The 14,331-nt window shown below is 43.7% G+C and overlaps 1 protein-coding gene across 1 annotated transcript in view; it reads right to left on the bottom strand.

The window, feature by feature from the left end:
* FAM160A1 (family with sequence similarity 160, member A1) overlaps window positions 1–14,331 on the bottom strand; it is a 234,748-nt gene that overhangs the window by 18,495 nt on the left and 201,922 nt on the right. The window contains exons 7-8 of the mRNA XM_006870881.1: window positions 8,816–9,006; window positions 2,442–3,575 (exon numbers count right to left, since the gene is read on the bottom strand). Coding sequence (XP_006870943.1) covers window positions 2,442–3,575; window positions 8,816–9,006 — 1,325 coding nt within the window. The remainder of the gene's footprint in view (window positions 1–2,441; window positions 3,576–8,815; window positions 9,007–14,331) is intronic.

Genomic DNA, 14,331 nt, shown 5'->3' with positions numbered 1-14,331 from the left:
GGTAGTGAGGTTGGCCCAGGATCGAACATTGTTTCGTTCTGCTGTGCATGGGGTCGCTATGAGTCGGTTCCGACTCGATGGCACCTGACAACAACAACAGTAAATGAAGGTCCCCAAAGCCATCCTGTATAGGGTTTCTAAGGAGCAGCTGGTGGACTTGAACTGCCGACTTTGCCATTACCACAACAGTACTTATCTTACAGCATCACATGCCTGCCAAATACCAGGTTATCAATAAAAGATTGGGGAATGCATGATAAATTTGGAATGCTTTGATTTTCTTGGGACGCAGACCCATCCATTTTCTGAAGAGAAGATGGTTAAGCCAATTGCTGAAGAAATACTCAGAAGTGTAGAAACTACAGAGCTCATGCACATGGAAAGAAAAAAGATGTTTCCTGAAGCTGTGTGTATATTTCAGAGGAGGAAAAAGGTAAGGTCTTATGTAAAAGTATGTGTATGTATCAAAGAATCATGTTTGTCAGTTCTCAGGCATTGCACCTGCAAAATACTGGCGTTTAATAAGGCTGTCTTAGCTTTCTATTTGCCCTAAGGTATGCTTTGTTTCCTCAATTTACATATTTCTCAGGGATGAAGCTTCTTTATAAGAAAGCTGGCATTCTGAATAGGAGCCTTCATTAGCCGTGGGCAGTCCACAGGACAAAGCTTAGCGTTTCCTGCTGAGTGAGAGTAAACTGGGTAGGCCTTCAGCAAAACCTCAAGTTTCTAGGTTACTCCTGGAGTCCCCAGGTGGTGAGAATGGTTACCATAACTCAGATACTAACTGAAATGTTGGCAGTGGAAGACCACCCAGAGGCTCCTCAGAAGAGAGCCCCAAAACACACACACACACACACACACACACACACACACCATGAGCAGCACCAGCTTGATGAGAGCCGGCAGTGGTGCTAGGTTACACCTGCTCTGAATGTGTGCTTGCCCAACTTCTGTCAGTCAAAGTTCCCCACACCTACCCCCCAACACATACACCTCTAACCCTCTTGTTTCATCCAGTGGGGAAGGCAAGATTACCGTAATCCTTTTACTTACCATTCAGTGACTGAATGTTAATTAAAATCCATTCATACTGAAATGTAATCTCAACTAGAACCTCAAGTCCTTTAATTGTGGAATTAAACAGTTTCTTCATGTTTAAGTAAACATGTGTTGTTGTTGTGAAGTGCTGTCCATCCCGACTCACACAGAGCAGGGCTCCTCAAACCGACCTTGCAGTCCAGCGTGTTAACCTGTAGTGCCACACCAAGACTCTAAATAAATGTGTTGTTGTTAAGTGCCATCGAGTCGATTCTGACCCATCGCGACCCTATACAGGGTTTCCAATGAGCAGTTGGTGAGCTTGAACCACCAACCTTGCAGTTCAAACAACTTTGCAGTCTGATGCATTAGCCCACAGCGCCACGTGTTGGCTTTTGTAAATAGATGCATAAATATTGGGGGGAGTTACTCTACTCTGGGCAATCCCAGATGGTGGGAGCGGGGTGCCTTCACACTCCCATGAAAACTACATGACCACCACAGTCTCCTATTAGATCCTCACAGGAGCAGGGAGGGTCAGAGAGGCCAAAGGCATGCTGGAGCCCTGTCATTAGCTTCTTCCAGGACCTCTCCTTGTGACTTGAACTTGAATTTCAGGGGTCCCACCCCACCTTCCCCGATTGCAGTGAACCCTCTTTGCCAAGATTTGCAGGTTCACATGTTACCAGTTAATACTCAGTAGTGTTTTCTATCACAAGTTCTTTATCCCAGCCCACTTATCTGCTAGCCAATCCTTGTCCCATCTCCTCATCCATGGTGTCCACCCGGAGTTGGGATGTAGTACTAGAGTACACCCATGCTTCAGTAGAGAGATGGGTTGAATGTGGGTCTACTCTATAACTGAATACCGATTTTGTGATTCTCTGAAACGAGCTCTCCAGCACACAGCTATATTCATACAACGAGTATTTACTGAGCTCCCACTATGTGCTCTGGGCACTGTTCAGGTGCTGGGGACAAAGCAGAGAACAAACCAACATCTCCACCTTCATGGAGCCTATGTTCCAGTTGGGGAGAATGACATAATTTTTTTTTCCTTAAGTGCACATTAAAAGTAAGTGCTAGGGAGAAAAATAAATCAGACTAAAGGAAATGAGACTATGAAATACTGAGACTGGATTTCTATAGCTTAATCAGCCCGATTAATCACAGGCAGATCAAGGGAAGTTACTAAATAGTAAAGCTTAGCCCTTAATTTTGCTGAGCAAATAAGACAAAGTAAAATGAAACTAACATTAAACCACTTCTTTTTGCTCTTTACAAAAATGTTTTTCCTGGCGTGAGCTGACAGTACGCCTTACCTCCATGCACTTTACTTCCCTGTTCCAGTGCACATACACACTTTCAAGGGCAGAAACCACAAGGCAAGTTAAGACCGTCACCTGTGAAAGGGGCGCACTGAGTCCTCCCTGGGGGATGACCGGCAGTGTCATCTCTGGGCCCGAATGGGGAAGGCACGGTATCAGCAGGAGCCTCTGCCATGAAAGAGTCAAAGTCGTCCTCTTCCTCTTCTAGCTCCTTCTTCCCCGCCTCCTCTCCCTCTTCCTTTTCTTCTTGGCTCTCTTCTTCCTTCCTCTCTTCCTCCGTTGTGAAAAGCGAAGGGTCAGGGGCTGGGAAATTCTCTTCTATCAAGCCCTCCGTGCCAGAATCCAGTTCTTTAATGATCTGGTCATACTGGGCCATGAAATCTTCTCTCTCTGTGTCAGTAACTGTCAGTCTTGAGCTGTGCTCTGGCTCAGAGACAGGGGATGTGAGCGAGTTTGATTCTGGGGCTGCTACCTCAGGCTCATTCTCTTGTGTTGGATCCTTGGACACAGTTGGCAGCAAATCCAAGTTGTCCGGATTGAGTTGCCCTGCATCTGTTTCTGGCTGGGGGCTGGGAAGGGGGCTGTTGTTCACGGGGGTGGGTAGGTCCTCCGTCTGGGCTCTGGCTGGTGCCCCTGTAGTTTCCTCCTGGCAGTTCCTCGTGTCCTCACAGTCCTTCTCAGCGCACAACCTGTATACCATCACATCATCCTGGAAGTCTGACTCTTCAATGTAGGCCCCTTTGAAGAGCAAGAGAGCATTCTTCTTCATCTCCTGGATGTGTTTGGGAGGATCAATGGGCACAGGGGGGCCTGAGTTCTCGAGAGTCTCGTAGGGCCCGGGGGAGTTCACATCAGCCCCAGAGGAGATGCCCGTGTCGTAGCTATCGTCCCACTCCAGCTCCGTCTGGCTCTTCTCCTTTTTCGGAGCCAGCTGAGGCCCCGGCTTACTGGGGAATGGGTGCTGGAGTCCCAACACAGGGTAGTCTGAGCTCCTACCGCCTTCCTCAGAAAGGCTCTGGAGGAAAGTCTCAGTGTCGGGGGACTCTCCATCATAGACGGCAGACCAGACACGGCAGTCCCTCATGCAGCGGAGAATGTTGGTGTGGGCCTCCCAAAGGTACTGCAGGTAGCTGATGTCCAGGGCTTTCCCATACTCCACAATGCAGGCCGACGGGCAGAACGCCTTGGCAAGTGGCTGATCAACGGGCCCTGCTGGAGAAGGTAAGAACAAATCAGAACAAGTCCCTTTCTGACATAAGGGGTGTGGGGACAAATAGAGTGGGCAAGACGTGACTCGCTCGACTTCTAAGACTGTCTCACCAGCTACGTTATTTCCAACAACGTCTCATTATATGATGTTGGAAATAAAAATGATTAGATTTTTAAAAAGAAAAGGCAAGAAAAGGAGTCACTGAGTGGTACAAATGGTTAATATGCTCAATTGCTAACTGAAAGGAGCCTGGGTATGGCACTGTGGGTTAATGCACTGGACTGCAAAGTCAGTTTGAACCACAAGGTCAGCGGTTCAAGCTCACCAGTAGCTCCTTGAAAACCCTATACAGGGTCGCTATGAGTCAGAACCAACTCGACGGCACTTAACAACAAGCTAACTGACAGTTTGGCAGTTAAAGTCCACTCAGATGTGCCTGGTAATCTGCTGAAAACTCATCTGGTGGATCCACCCTATGGAGCACAGTTCTACTCCAACATATGCAGGACTGACATGGAGAGTAGTGATCAAGGAAGAACTAGACGGTGTCCGGCTACCACCACCAACTGCTCTGAAAGGGATCACAGTAGAAGGTTCCTGAGAGAGCGGCAGAAAATGTGGAACAAAACTCAGAATTATATTAGAAAAAAAGATAAGGCTTGCGGATTAGAAAAAGACTGGATGAACCCTAGACTATGGCTCTTGGCCACCCTTCAGGTCTGGAATAGAACTCACCCTTGTGGCCCAATATTCAGCCAAGCAGTAGGTAAGCATATAATGGGGACAGCACTTGTAAGGTATGCTCACTATATGGTCAGTTATTCAAGACCAAAAGGGCAACATTTACCTATGGACAAAGTTGAGAAGGGATGAGAATGTAGGGGGAATGGAAACAGGAACCACAGGTAAGAGGTGGGATAACTGTTAGTGGTAACATAAGATTTAAAACAAACAATATGGCCAGTCAGACCCTAGCTACAGCCAACACAAACTGCTATTTGGCATCAGTCAGAGAAATAAGAGCTAAGAATCGCAACTTCTTAGAGTGTTGAGAGGATTTAATTAGGTAATATACTGAACATACCATAGCATCTGCTAGTGCTGCAGGGTAGAGCGTTAGACCGTAAGGTCCGTTTGAACCACGAGGTCAGCAGGTCAAACTTACCAGGCGCTCCTTGGAAACTCTATACAGGGCTGCTATGAGTTGGGACACAATCAAAGATCCTTAACAACAACAACAAAGAAGCAGTGCTATTTAATTCATTGAATCTGCAATATTCTGTTGGGAGCTGAGTTTTCTTTAGAAAAACCCTGGGTTTTTACTTAAGACTATTTACTATTTAAGGAGCTCTGGTAGCGTAGTAGTTATGAATCGGGCTGTGAACCTTTAAGGTCAGCAGTTCGAAACTACCAGCTGCTCCGCGGGAGAAAGATGAGGCTTTCTACTCCCATAAAGATTTACACCCTCGGAAACTCTGTACAGGGTCACTATGGGTTAGAACCGACTCCACGGCACTTAACAACAACATTTACTATTTACTCATTCTGGAGACCACTGGGATGTTGATTAAGTATATCATGGTCTGTTACAGTAAAGTCATGGTGGTAGTGGTGGTGTGTTGTAGAGTCACTTCTGACTCACAGCAATGCTGCAAAAGGGTTCCAAAGTTGTAAATCTTTATGGAGCAGAAAGCCTCATCTTTCTCCCTCGGAATGGCTGGTAGTTTTGAATTGCAGACCTTGAGGTTAGCAGCCCAATTCATAACCAGTACACTACTAAGAGATCAGTACCACATTGGCCTAACAATGCCTCCTGTGTTACCAGTTAATGCTGATTGCCTTTGATGCTGAAAGTTGAAATTTCAATTCCATCACTGAAATAAATGATAATGTCTGCATTTAAGTTTACGTTTTCCATAAGAGAAAGAACTCAGACAAGAAATAACAAATGCTCTGCTGTTGTTGTGAGTTGCTATTGAGTTGACCCTAATTCATGGTGACCCCATGTGTGACAGAAAGAACTGTGCTCCACCGGGTTTTCAAGGCCTTCAGTCAGAAGCAGACCACATACTGTCGATGTTGTACGCATCAACTTGACTCCAACTCACAGTGACCCTGCAGGACAGTGTAGAACTGCGCCATAGGGTTACCTAGGCTGTAATCCTGACAGCAGATGTTGTGGTTGTGAAGTGCTGTTCAGTCAGTTCTCACTCACAGCAACCCTGAGTAGGCTTTCCAAGGAACCAGCCATTTGGAGTGAGACTGAGCTGCCGACCTTGTGATTAGCCTAGAGTGCCACATTGCCAAGTATTTTTTCTCATGGAGCAACTGGTGGGTTCAAACTGCTAACCTTCACTGGCTAGCAGCCACTACACCACCAGGGTTTCTTTCTACATATTGGTTGTTGTTAAATGCTGTTGAGTCGGTTCCGACTCATAGAGACCCTGTGTAGAGTTTCTGAGGAGCACATGATGGGTTTGAACTGCCGGCCTTGTGGTTTGCAGTCCAGTGCTGATCCTACAATGCCAAACCAGGAGTCCCTATATAACAGGTGGGAAGTGTGGTGGCTCTACCAGAAGTAGAACTAGGCTACATACAATAAGCACTGGACTGCAAACCACAAGGTCTCCTGTTCCAGCCTACTGGATGCTTTCCATAGGAGAAAGATGAGGTTTTCTGCTCCCATGAAGATTTAAAGTCTCGGAAACCCCGTACAGGATTTCTATGAGTCGGAACGGACTCCACAGCAGTTAACAACAACAACGTGGCGGGTGCTTTATTGATACAATCTAATTTCACTCTCACAACAATCCTATATGGTAGATATTTAATTTTTTCATCTACAGACAACAACATAGACACGGAGGGACAAAAGATGGTGCAATTGTGCAGAAGCACAATTCAAATGCAGGCCGTTCACACCAACCCTGTTCTCATTTCCAGCGCCACATCTTTTCAAGCCTCCAGCCTCTTCATCAACTAAATCTCTACCAGGCTGGCTCAAATCTCAGCCATTAGTAGGAACACAAGTCATTAGGGTGAAAATAATTCATTTTTATAGCTCTATTGCTAAAAGGTTATCTCTTTGTAAAAAAGACATCATATATCAAGGCTGATACCAAAGATATTAGAAAAACAAATACACACAACCACATTTACTGAGTACTGACTACATGCCAGGCAATCTTCTAAGAGCTTATGTGTCTTTTCTCATGTGTCCTGGGAACAACCCTTTGAGGTGGGTACTATTTTACAGCTGTGAGAACAGGTTTGCCCAAGAAGGTGGCAGAGCCATGTTTCAGTACCCTACCTACATCTTAACCACTGCACAACAATTAGGTTATCTATCTACCTACCTAACCACCCATTCATTGGGCTATTTGTCCTCTATAAGACAACCCTAAATGATCACTGCAGTGGTTAAAGGGCTTGGCCACTACCTAAAAGGCTGGCAATTCCAAACTACAAGCTGCTTCACAGAAGAAAGACAAGGGCAGTCTGCTTGCATAAAAACTTACAACTTTGGAAACCCTATAGGACAGTGCTACCTTGCCCTGTAGGACTGCTGAATTGGAATCCACTTAAGGTCACCTCAGAGGCAGTACTGTGGACAGAACAAGTCATTTGGAATCATAGAATCTTCCAGCTGTGTAGCCTTAAACAAGTTAACTACTCTGTCTCTGAGATTGCTTCTTTGTCTATAAAATGGGAACACTATCCTGCTGTGGCACTATAGGATAAGCACCAGACTGCTAACCAGAAGGTTGGTGGTCCAAACCCAAAAGTCACTCCTCAGGAATCCTATGCAGGGTCTCTGTGAGCCAGAACCAACTCGACAGCAGTTAACAACAACAACACAACATCACCTTCTTCAACAGATGAAACGTGATAACAGAGGATAAGGACTCTGAAGGTCACAGATACTCAACAATCCTATGCCTAGCTTGAATTCTGGATTCTGATGAAAGATCAACCACAGAATCATTCTTGAAACAACCATCTTTGTCTCTGTTGTTGCTGTGAAGGGCCACTGAGCTGGTTCCAATGCACAGCAACTGTATGTACAACAGAACAAAACACTGGCTGGTTCTTCAACATCCTCGTATTGGCTTAGCAGTAAACTAAAAAGGCATCAATATTCAAATATGTTTTTAAAAAAATAACTACTAAATGGAACACATAAGCTATTCACTCTAGTTAACAGGAAAATACATCTAAGATAGTTTGTTATGCTGTTGTTGTTAAGTGTTGTTGAGTCAGTTCCGACTCGTAGTGATCCTGTATAGGGTTTCCAAGGAGTAGCTGGTGGGTTTGATCCACCAACCTGGTGGTTAGCAGTCTAGTGCCTATCCTACAGAGCCACATTAGGACTGTCAAATAAAATCATTAATTTCCATGTATGCATTATATTTTTAAATAAAGTCCATGAATCAATAAGACAACCTTAATTTCTAAAAAAAAAATATTTATACCAAATATGCTAAAAATTTTCTGAGTAAAGCTCTTAAATATATTGTATCTAAGAGGACTGTAGTACTCTGGGTGGACTGAAAGGCAGAGTTTGGGAGATGTCAGAATAGAGTTTGGAAACATTTGAGTCCACTCCGGTAGTCACAGGAAAGAAATGTATTCCTGAATTAAAAACAGCTATTTTACCATCAAAGATACACAAAAAGACCCACTTGACTGCCAGAGAGCCAACAATGATAAAAGTGGCCATTTAAATCTTACTTGTCTGAGGTAAATTATAACTGGAAGACAGTACACAAGTACTAGAACTCCTGCAAAAATCAAGTATTACAAAAGCCCTCTTATTAGGCCAATCGAACGAATCCGTTATTACTGTCATTTACAAATTCTCCCCAAGTTTTCTAAAGCTAATTATTATTGACATACAAGCCATTCACAAGTAAGTCATTTTGGGTTAATAAGGGTTAATTTTATCCAAACTCTAGCCACTCCACACCTCTCCTTTCCTTTTGGAAGACATGCAAGCACATGTTTTCATTTGGACCCTTAAGAATGCTGCCAGAAAGGCTGCTTCAAATAAAGATCTGTGTACTTTAATGGACACTGAATGCTAAGTGTCCACAACTCCTGATGAAGCAGAAAATGACCCTCAATTACTCATTCATAAAACAACAACAACAAAATGGGACTCACTATTCCCTGCCTATCAAAGAGACGGGAATCCCAAAGAAAGATGGACTTAGGCATCGTTTTTTTTAAAGATGGTCACCTGAGCTGTCATGCGTACACTTTGACCAGAGAATATAATCCCTCTCTTGGTTCCCCAGGGTCAGAGTGATTCCACTGGAGCAGCAGACAGGGGTCAGGGCGAGCAGCTTGGCTGCAGAAACAGAGTAACAGTCTCGCTCCTTCACAGCCCACCTTTGACTCAACATCATGTGGTTACAGGGGATCAGATACCTAGAAGAGAAAACAAAACAAAACAAAAACATGCATCAGTCTCTGCAATGTCTTTTTCCTGTCAACCCCTTCCTAAAGCATACTCAGGTCTAGTCAGCCCCTACCTGCTCTCAATCTGTACATCCACACAGACACCAAGCTTCACTCCCTGACTTCAAACTTGACAAGGGCCTCTTTCTTCCAACAGAACTACCCTTCAGCAAAGCATTTAAGGGCCTTCACAGTCTAACCTCTGCGAACTGCCTCACCTCTTAAACTACCTGCCATTCTTCTTCGACTCCGTGGCTCTGTGCCCGCTATAACCTTCACCTGAAATGTCTCACAAATTCCTTGTCATTCTTACAATTCCAGCTCCAGTGTCACCTTCTTCTAAACAGAGTTAAACTCTCCTTCTGCCACTACATTCACAAACTTCTATGTTGTTGTTGCTGTTGTTTAGGTTTGTAGAAAAATTCCATTATCTTTCTATGCCATTTCTCTGCAGTTTTTTCTTTCTTTTTTTGAAGCCCCTTGTATGTTAAAGCACTGTTACCTCGAATCACAAGTATGTCAGTGTCAAGAGAATGCCCCCCACTGCTGCTGCCAGGAGACCATGCTGGGCTCAGGCATCAGCCAGGCGGAACGGACAGTGCAGCCCTCCCAGAGGTTCACCGCAGATGCCATCACCAGGAAGCTGAAGTCTTATGGAGCCTGGGATACCCAGCCAGCCATGACCCATCCTTCAGGGCATGGATACAGGTTAGTCAGAGGTGCCCCTGCTCTAGGTGTACTGCTAACCCCTGCCAGGCCCAGCAGCCATAGTCCCTCTGGGAACACCACAATGCAGAATGAAAAGGGAAACAAGGACCCACTTTGGGTGAGTCTGGGCCATGAGCCCAGAAGCAGTGGGCAATCTGGCTCCTCCTGCCTGGGCTGACTGATTCCTGGATCACATGCACTTCACTGGGCCATGGTGTACACATCCCTGCTGCATCGCCAGCTGGCCTGTCCTTCCTGATCATGGCCTTCAGGTGGCCTGAGTTATAGAAAGCAATGACTTAAGAGTACCTTCAAGGCTGAATCCTGTCTTAACCTCAATGCCATCCTAACCAATCATACAAACATTACCCTTCCAGAGGGTGGGGATGAGGGGGCGGGCAGAAGACTAAAGAAGCTTGTAGACTGGGTTGGGTGGTTAGCAAGGCCTCTGTATGAAATTCTGTGAGGATTGACCAATCATTATCAGAGATGACCTTTTATAAGAGAACAGTTTGTTTCTTAAATGATGTTTTCATGACCACAGTTTCAAGGACAGAAAAAAAAAAAGAGAGAGAGAGAGAATGTACTCCCAGAGCAAGAAGCATACTTCCAACAATTTTGTTTTATAATCACAGGAACTCTAGCTCATAGTAGTCACAGAATGACCAAAGATGCATGACAAGGCTAGGAACCAATTCTCACATTCTGTGGGTGGTTGTGATAAAACATGGTGGCCAAGGACCCATCAATGAACACAGGTCCCATTCCTCACAGAACACTTTTGGTCGATGATCAAAAGCATCTCTGTGTTGTTATGGGTCTGGAGACAAGAAAATTTTAACAATTGCTTCTGTGTACTTGGAGCATATCAGTGGGCTTCATGAACAGAATAAATTGGTCTTGGGTAGGATGGTCACCAATCATCTGTCCGTTTGTAGTACTGTGGTGATGTGTTTCTGTAATGCTGGAAGCGATACCACTGCATTTTAAATACCACCAGGGTCATCCATGGTGGTCAGGTTCCAGCAGACCTTCGAGACTAAGACAAACTAGGAGAAAGGATAGGCAGACCACTTCTAAAAGTTTAACCACTGAAAACCTGAGGAAGAGCAGTGGGACACTGTCTGATAATAGTTTGAATAAATGAGTCCCGCAGGCTGGAAGGCACTCAAAAAACATGATTGGGGCTTCCGGTTCTGCACGATAACCAGGAAAGACAGGTAGGAGAAAGCTCTGGTGAGAAAGGAGGGGGATCTCATGAAGGAAACGTTCATATACCAGATCCACGGCTTTTGAACTATCATAAGATCTAGTATTTCAGGCTCCTGAACTAGCATTTTTGAGAAATTGCACTGCTAAGGGAAAAAAAACATACAAAAAACACGCATTTTGGGACTCGACCGCGGGACCACGGGTCGCTCCTGCAACTGCAGAGTTTAGAGGGAGGGGCTAAGGCAAGCCCATTCGGAAACTGGTGTTTCCAGCAGGAGGTAAAAAAGAGGTCCCTGGACCAAAAAAAGCTGCAGGAAACGACATAGCTCCCCCCAAAAAATCTCCCTGCCGTGGCCTGAGATCTCAATAAAAATCAGGCAGGGGCAGTTCATCCATGCACAGAGAGAGGGAGAGATGCGGCAACTTTTGACATCATCCACCATCTGCCATCCTGCATCTAAGCCTCCTGCACCCACTCCTAGGTAGCAGCAGGGATCTTCCAGCGGCTGTTCTGGCAGGACAAGGAACAGAAAAGGTTAACCAAAGCCGCATCCCTTCTCCAAAGTGGTGATTTCTGCCCATGCGTTTATATTACTTCTGCTTTTAGCCCTTTTGATCACACATCCTTCCTGGAGGACCTCACTATGTCGCATAAGAAGCAGCAGCAATCGTGGCCATATAGCCAAGCGATAAGCATACAACATAATACTCCACCACTAAGACAAGGTCCAACGACATCTGTTACGCATTACACAAAAAGGGAAGCCCATCTCCCGATCATATTAATAATAATAATAAAACAATAACCATGACCAATAAGAAACAATCAACTTTATCAAAACATGTCCCAAAATAGAAGAGAGCAGCTGACGCAAATGAGCTGGAGACAGACAAAGGCTTTATAGAGGAGGAGGAGTGGATTTTGGATATGCCTCAGAGGGAATTCAGAAGAATGATATGGAAACAAAGTCAAATAATCCGAAAAGGGGTCGAGGAAAATACGGAACAAGTAAGGAAAGTACTGCAGGAACAATCAAATAGGATTGACACAGCATTGGAAACAATTCAAAACCTGCAAAAAGATGTCCAGGTGATCAATAATAAGATATCAGAAATAGACAATTGCCGAAAGGGGAAAGGAGCAGACTAGAAGAGATGGAAGCCAGAACTAGCGAACTGAAGACAAATCTCTCAATACTGCCAAGGTAGAAGAGCAAGCAGCTAAAGGAATAAAACAATCTGAAGAGAGTCTTAGATTCATGCTGGATAACATGAACAGGACTAATGTAAGAATTATTGGCATTCCAGAACAAGAAGAAACAGAGAAGTCCACAGAAGAGATAGTTGAAAAGCTTCTGGAAGAAAATTTCCCTAACATCTTGAAAAATGAGAAGATAAACATTCAAGAAGCCCACCGTACTCCAGGAAGGATAGACCCCAAAAGAAAGTCTCCAAGACATATAATAATCAAGCTCTCCAAAATCAAAGACAAGGAAAGAATATTAAAAGAAGCCAGGGAGAAGAGAAATATAACTTATAAAGGTAAGCAAATAAGATTAAGCTCTGACTATTCAGAACAAACCATGCAGGTGAGAAGGCAATGGGGAGACATATATAAAGCTCTGCAAGAAAAAAACTGTCAACCAAGAATCGTCTATCCAGCAAAACTATCAATCAAATATGATGGTGCGATCAAAACATTCCAGGATAAATAGAATCTGAGAGATTTTATCAAAACCAACCCAGCACTTCAAAACATTCTAAATGGAGTTCTGTGGACAGAGAACCAACAAGAACAGACAACAAACAGAGATTGACAGGTATGGCAACACCACCTGGAACACAGCCAACAGATAGCGGAGTCCAGAACCGAACGAGACTACAACGACAAACTCAAAAGAACGGGGAGATCAACTGAAGGCCAAAAACATATCAATGTCAAAATAGGGACAAACACAGCAATGGAAGCCCAGGTGGTGAAGATGCCAGGTAAATTACAGGTTACAATGGAGTATCCTAAATGCAGAGAAAAGTTAGTAGACTACAAGGTAACTCCAAACAAAGTTAACACTCCACAACATATCATAAAAACGAATTCCCAAGCGGAACAAGTGAAAAGAGAAACTAGGAGGAAACCGACCAGAAACAACTCAAAGGGCATAAAGGCAACAAAGAAAGAAAGCAGGACCAAAGAACGAACAGCACCACCAAAAAAGTAACATAATGACAGCAATCAATTCATACTTATTGATAATTACATTGAATGTCAATGGAGTGAATGCACCAGTGAAGAGAAAAAGAGAGGCAGAATGGATAAGAAAACAAGATCCATCAATATGCTGCCTGCAAGAGACACATCTTACACACAAAGACAAAAACAGACTAAAAGTTAAAGGATAGGAAAAAATGTACCAAGCCAAATGCAACGATACTAATTTCCAATAAAGTCGATTTTAAGATAAGAACCAGCATAAGAGACAAAGAAGGACACTATCACATGATCAAAGGGTGAATCAAGCAAGAAGACATAACTATAATAAACATATACGCTCCCAACGAAAGAGCACTAAGATACATGAAGCAAACCTTAATGGAATTGAAGAAAGAAACAGATAAATTCATAATTATAGTGGGAGATTTCAACACACCACTCTTGAAAAGGAATAGAACAACCAGATAGAAACTCAACAATGTGACAGAGGAACTTAACAACACATTCAACCAACTTGACCTCATAGATGTATACAGAGCATTCTATCCAACAACGGCACAATACACATTCTTCTCTAGTAAGCATAGAACATTTTCCAGAATTGACCACGTTAGGTCACAAATCAAGCATCCATAAATTCACAACCATCAAAATTCTACAGAGCATCTTCTCAGACCACAATGCTATAAAAAAAGAAATCAACAATAAGAAGGCCAAACAATAAAGTCGAATACATGGAAACTGAACAACACCCTGCTGAAAAACGACTGGGTAAAAGAAGAAATTACACGTGAATTCACAAAGTTCCTGGAAACAAACGTGAATGAAAACACAACATATCAAAATCTTTGGGACACAGCAAAAACAGTCCTGAGAGGACAATTTATTGAAATAAATGCACACATCCAAAAAGAGGAAAGAGCCAAAATCAACACATTAACAAAGCATCTTCAACAATTAGAAGCAGACCAGCAGAGAGAACCTACTGTATCCAAAAAAAAGGAAATAATAAAGATAAGAGCAGAAATAAAATGAGATGGAAAACCAAAAAACTACAGAAAGAATCAATAAGACAAGAAGCTGGTTCTTTGAAAGGATTAATAAAATTGACAAACCATTGGCAAAACTAACTAAAGAAAAGAGGGAGAGGACACAAATCAATC

Source organism: Chrysochloris asiatica, unplaced genomic scaffold (genome assembly GCF_000296735.1).
Source record: "Chrysochloris asiatica unplaced genomic scaffold, ChrAsi1.0 scaffold00155, whole genome shotgun sequence".
Classification (NCBI taxonomy): Eukaryota; Metazoa; Chordata; class Mammalia; order Afrosoricida; family Chrysochloridae; genus Chrysochloris; species Chrysochloris asiatica.
The sequence above is the reverse complement of the archived record's forward strand: the minus strand, read 5'-3'. Positions and strand labels throughout refer to the sequence as shown.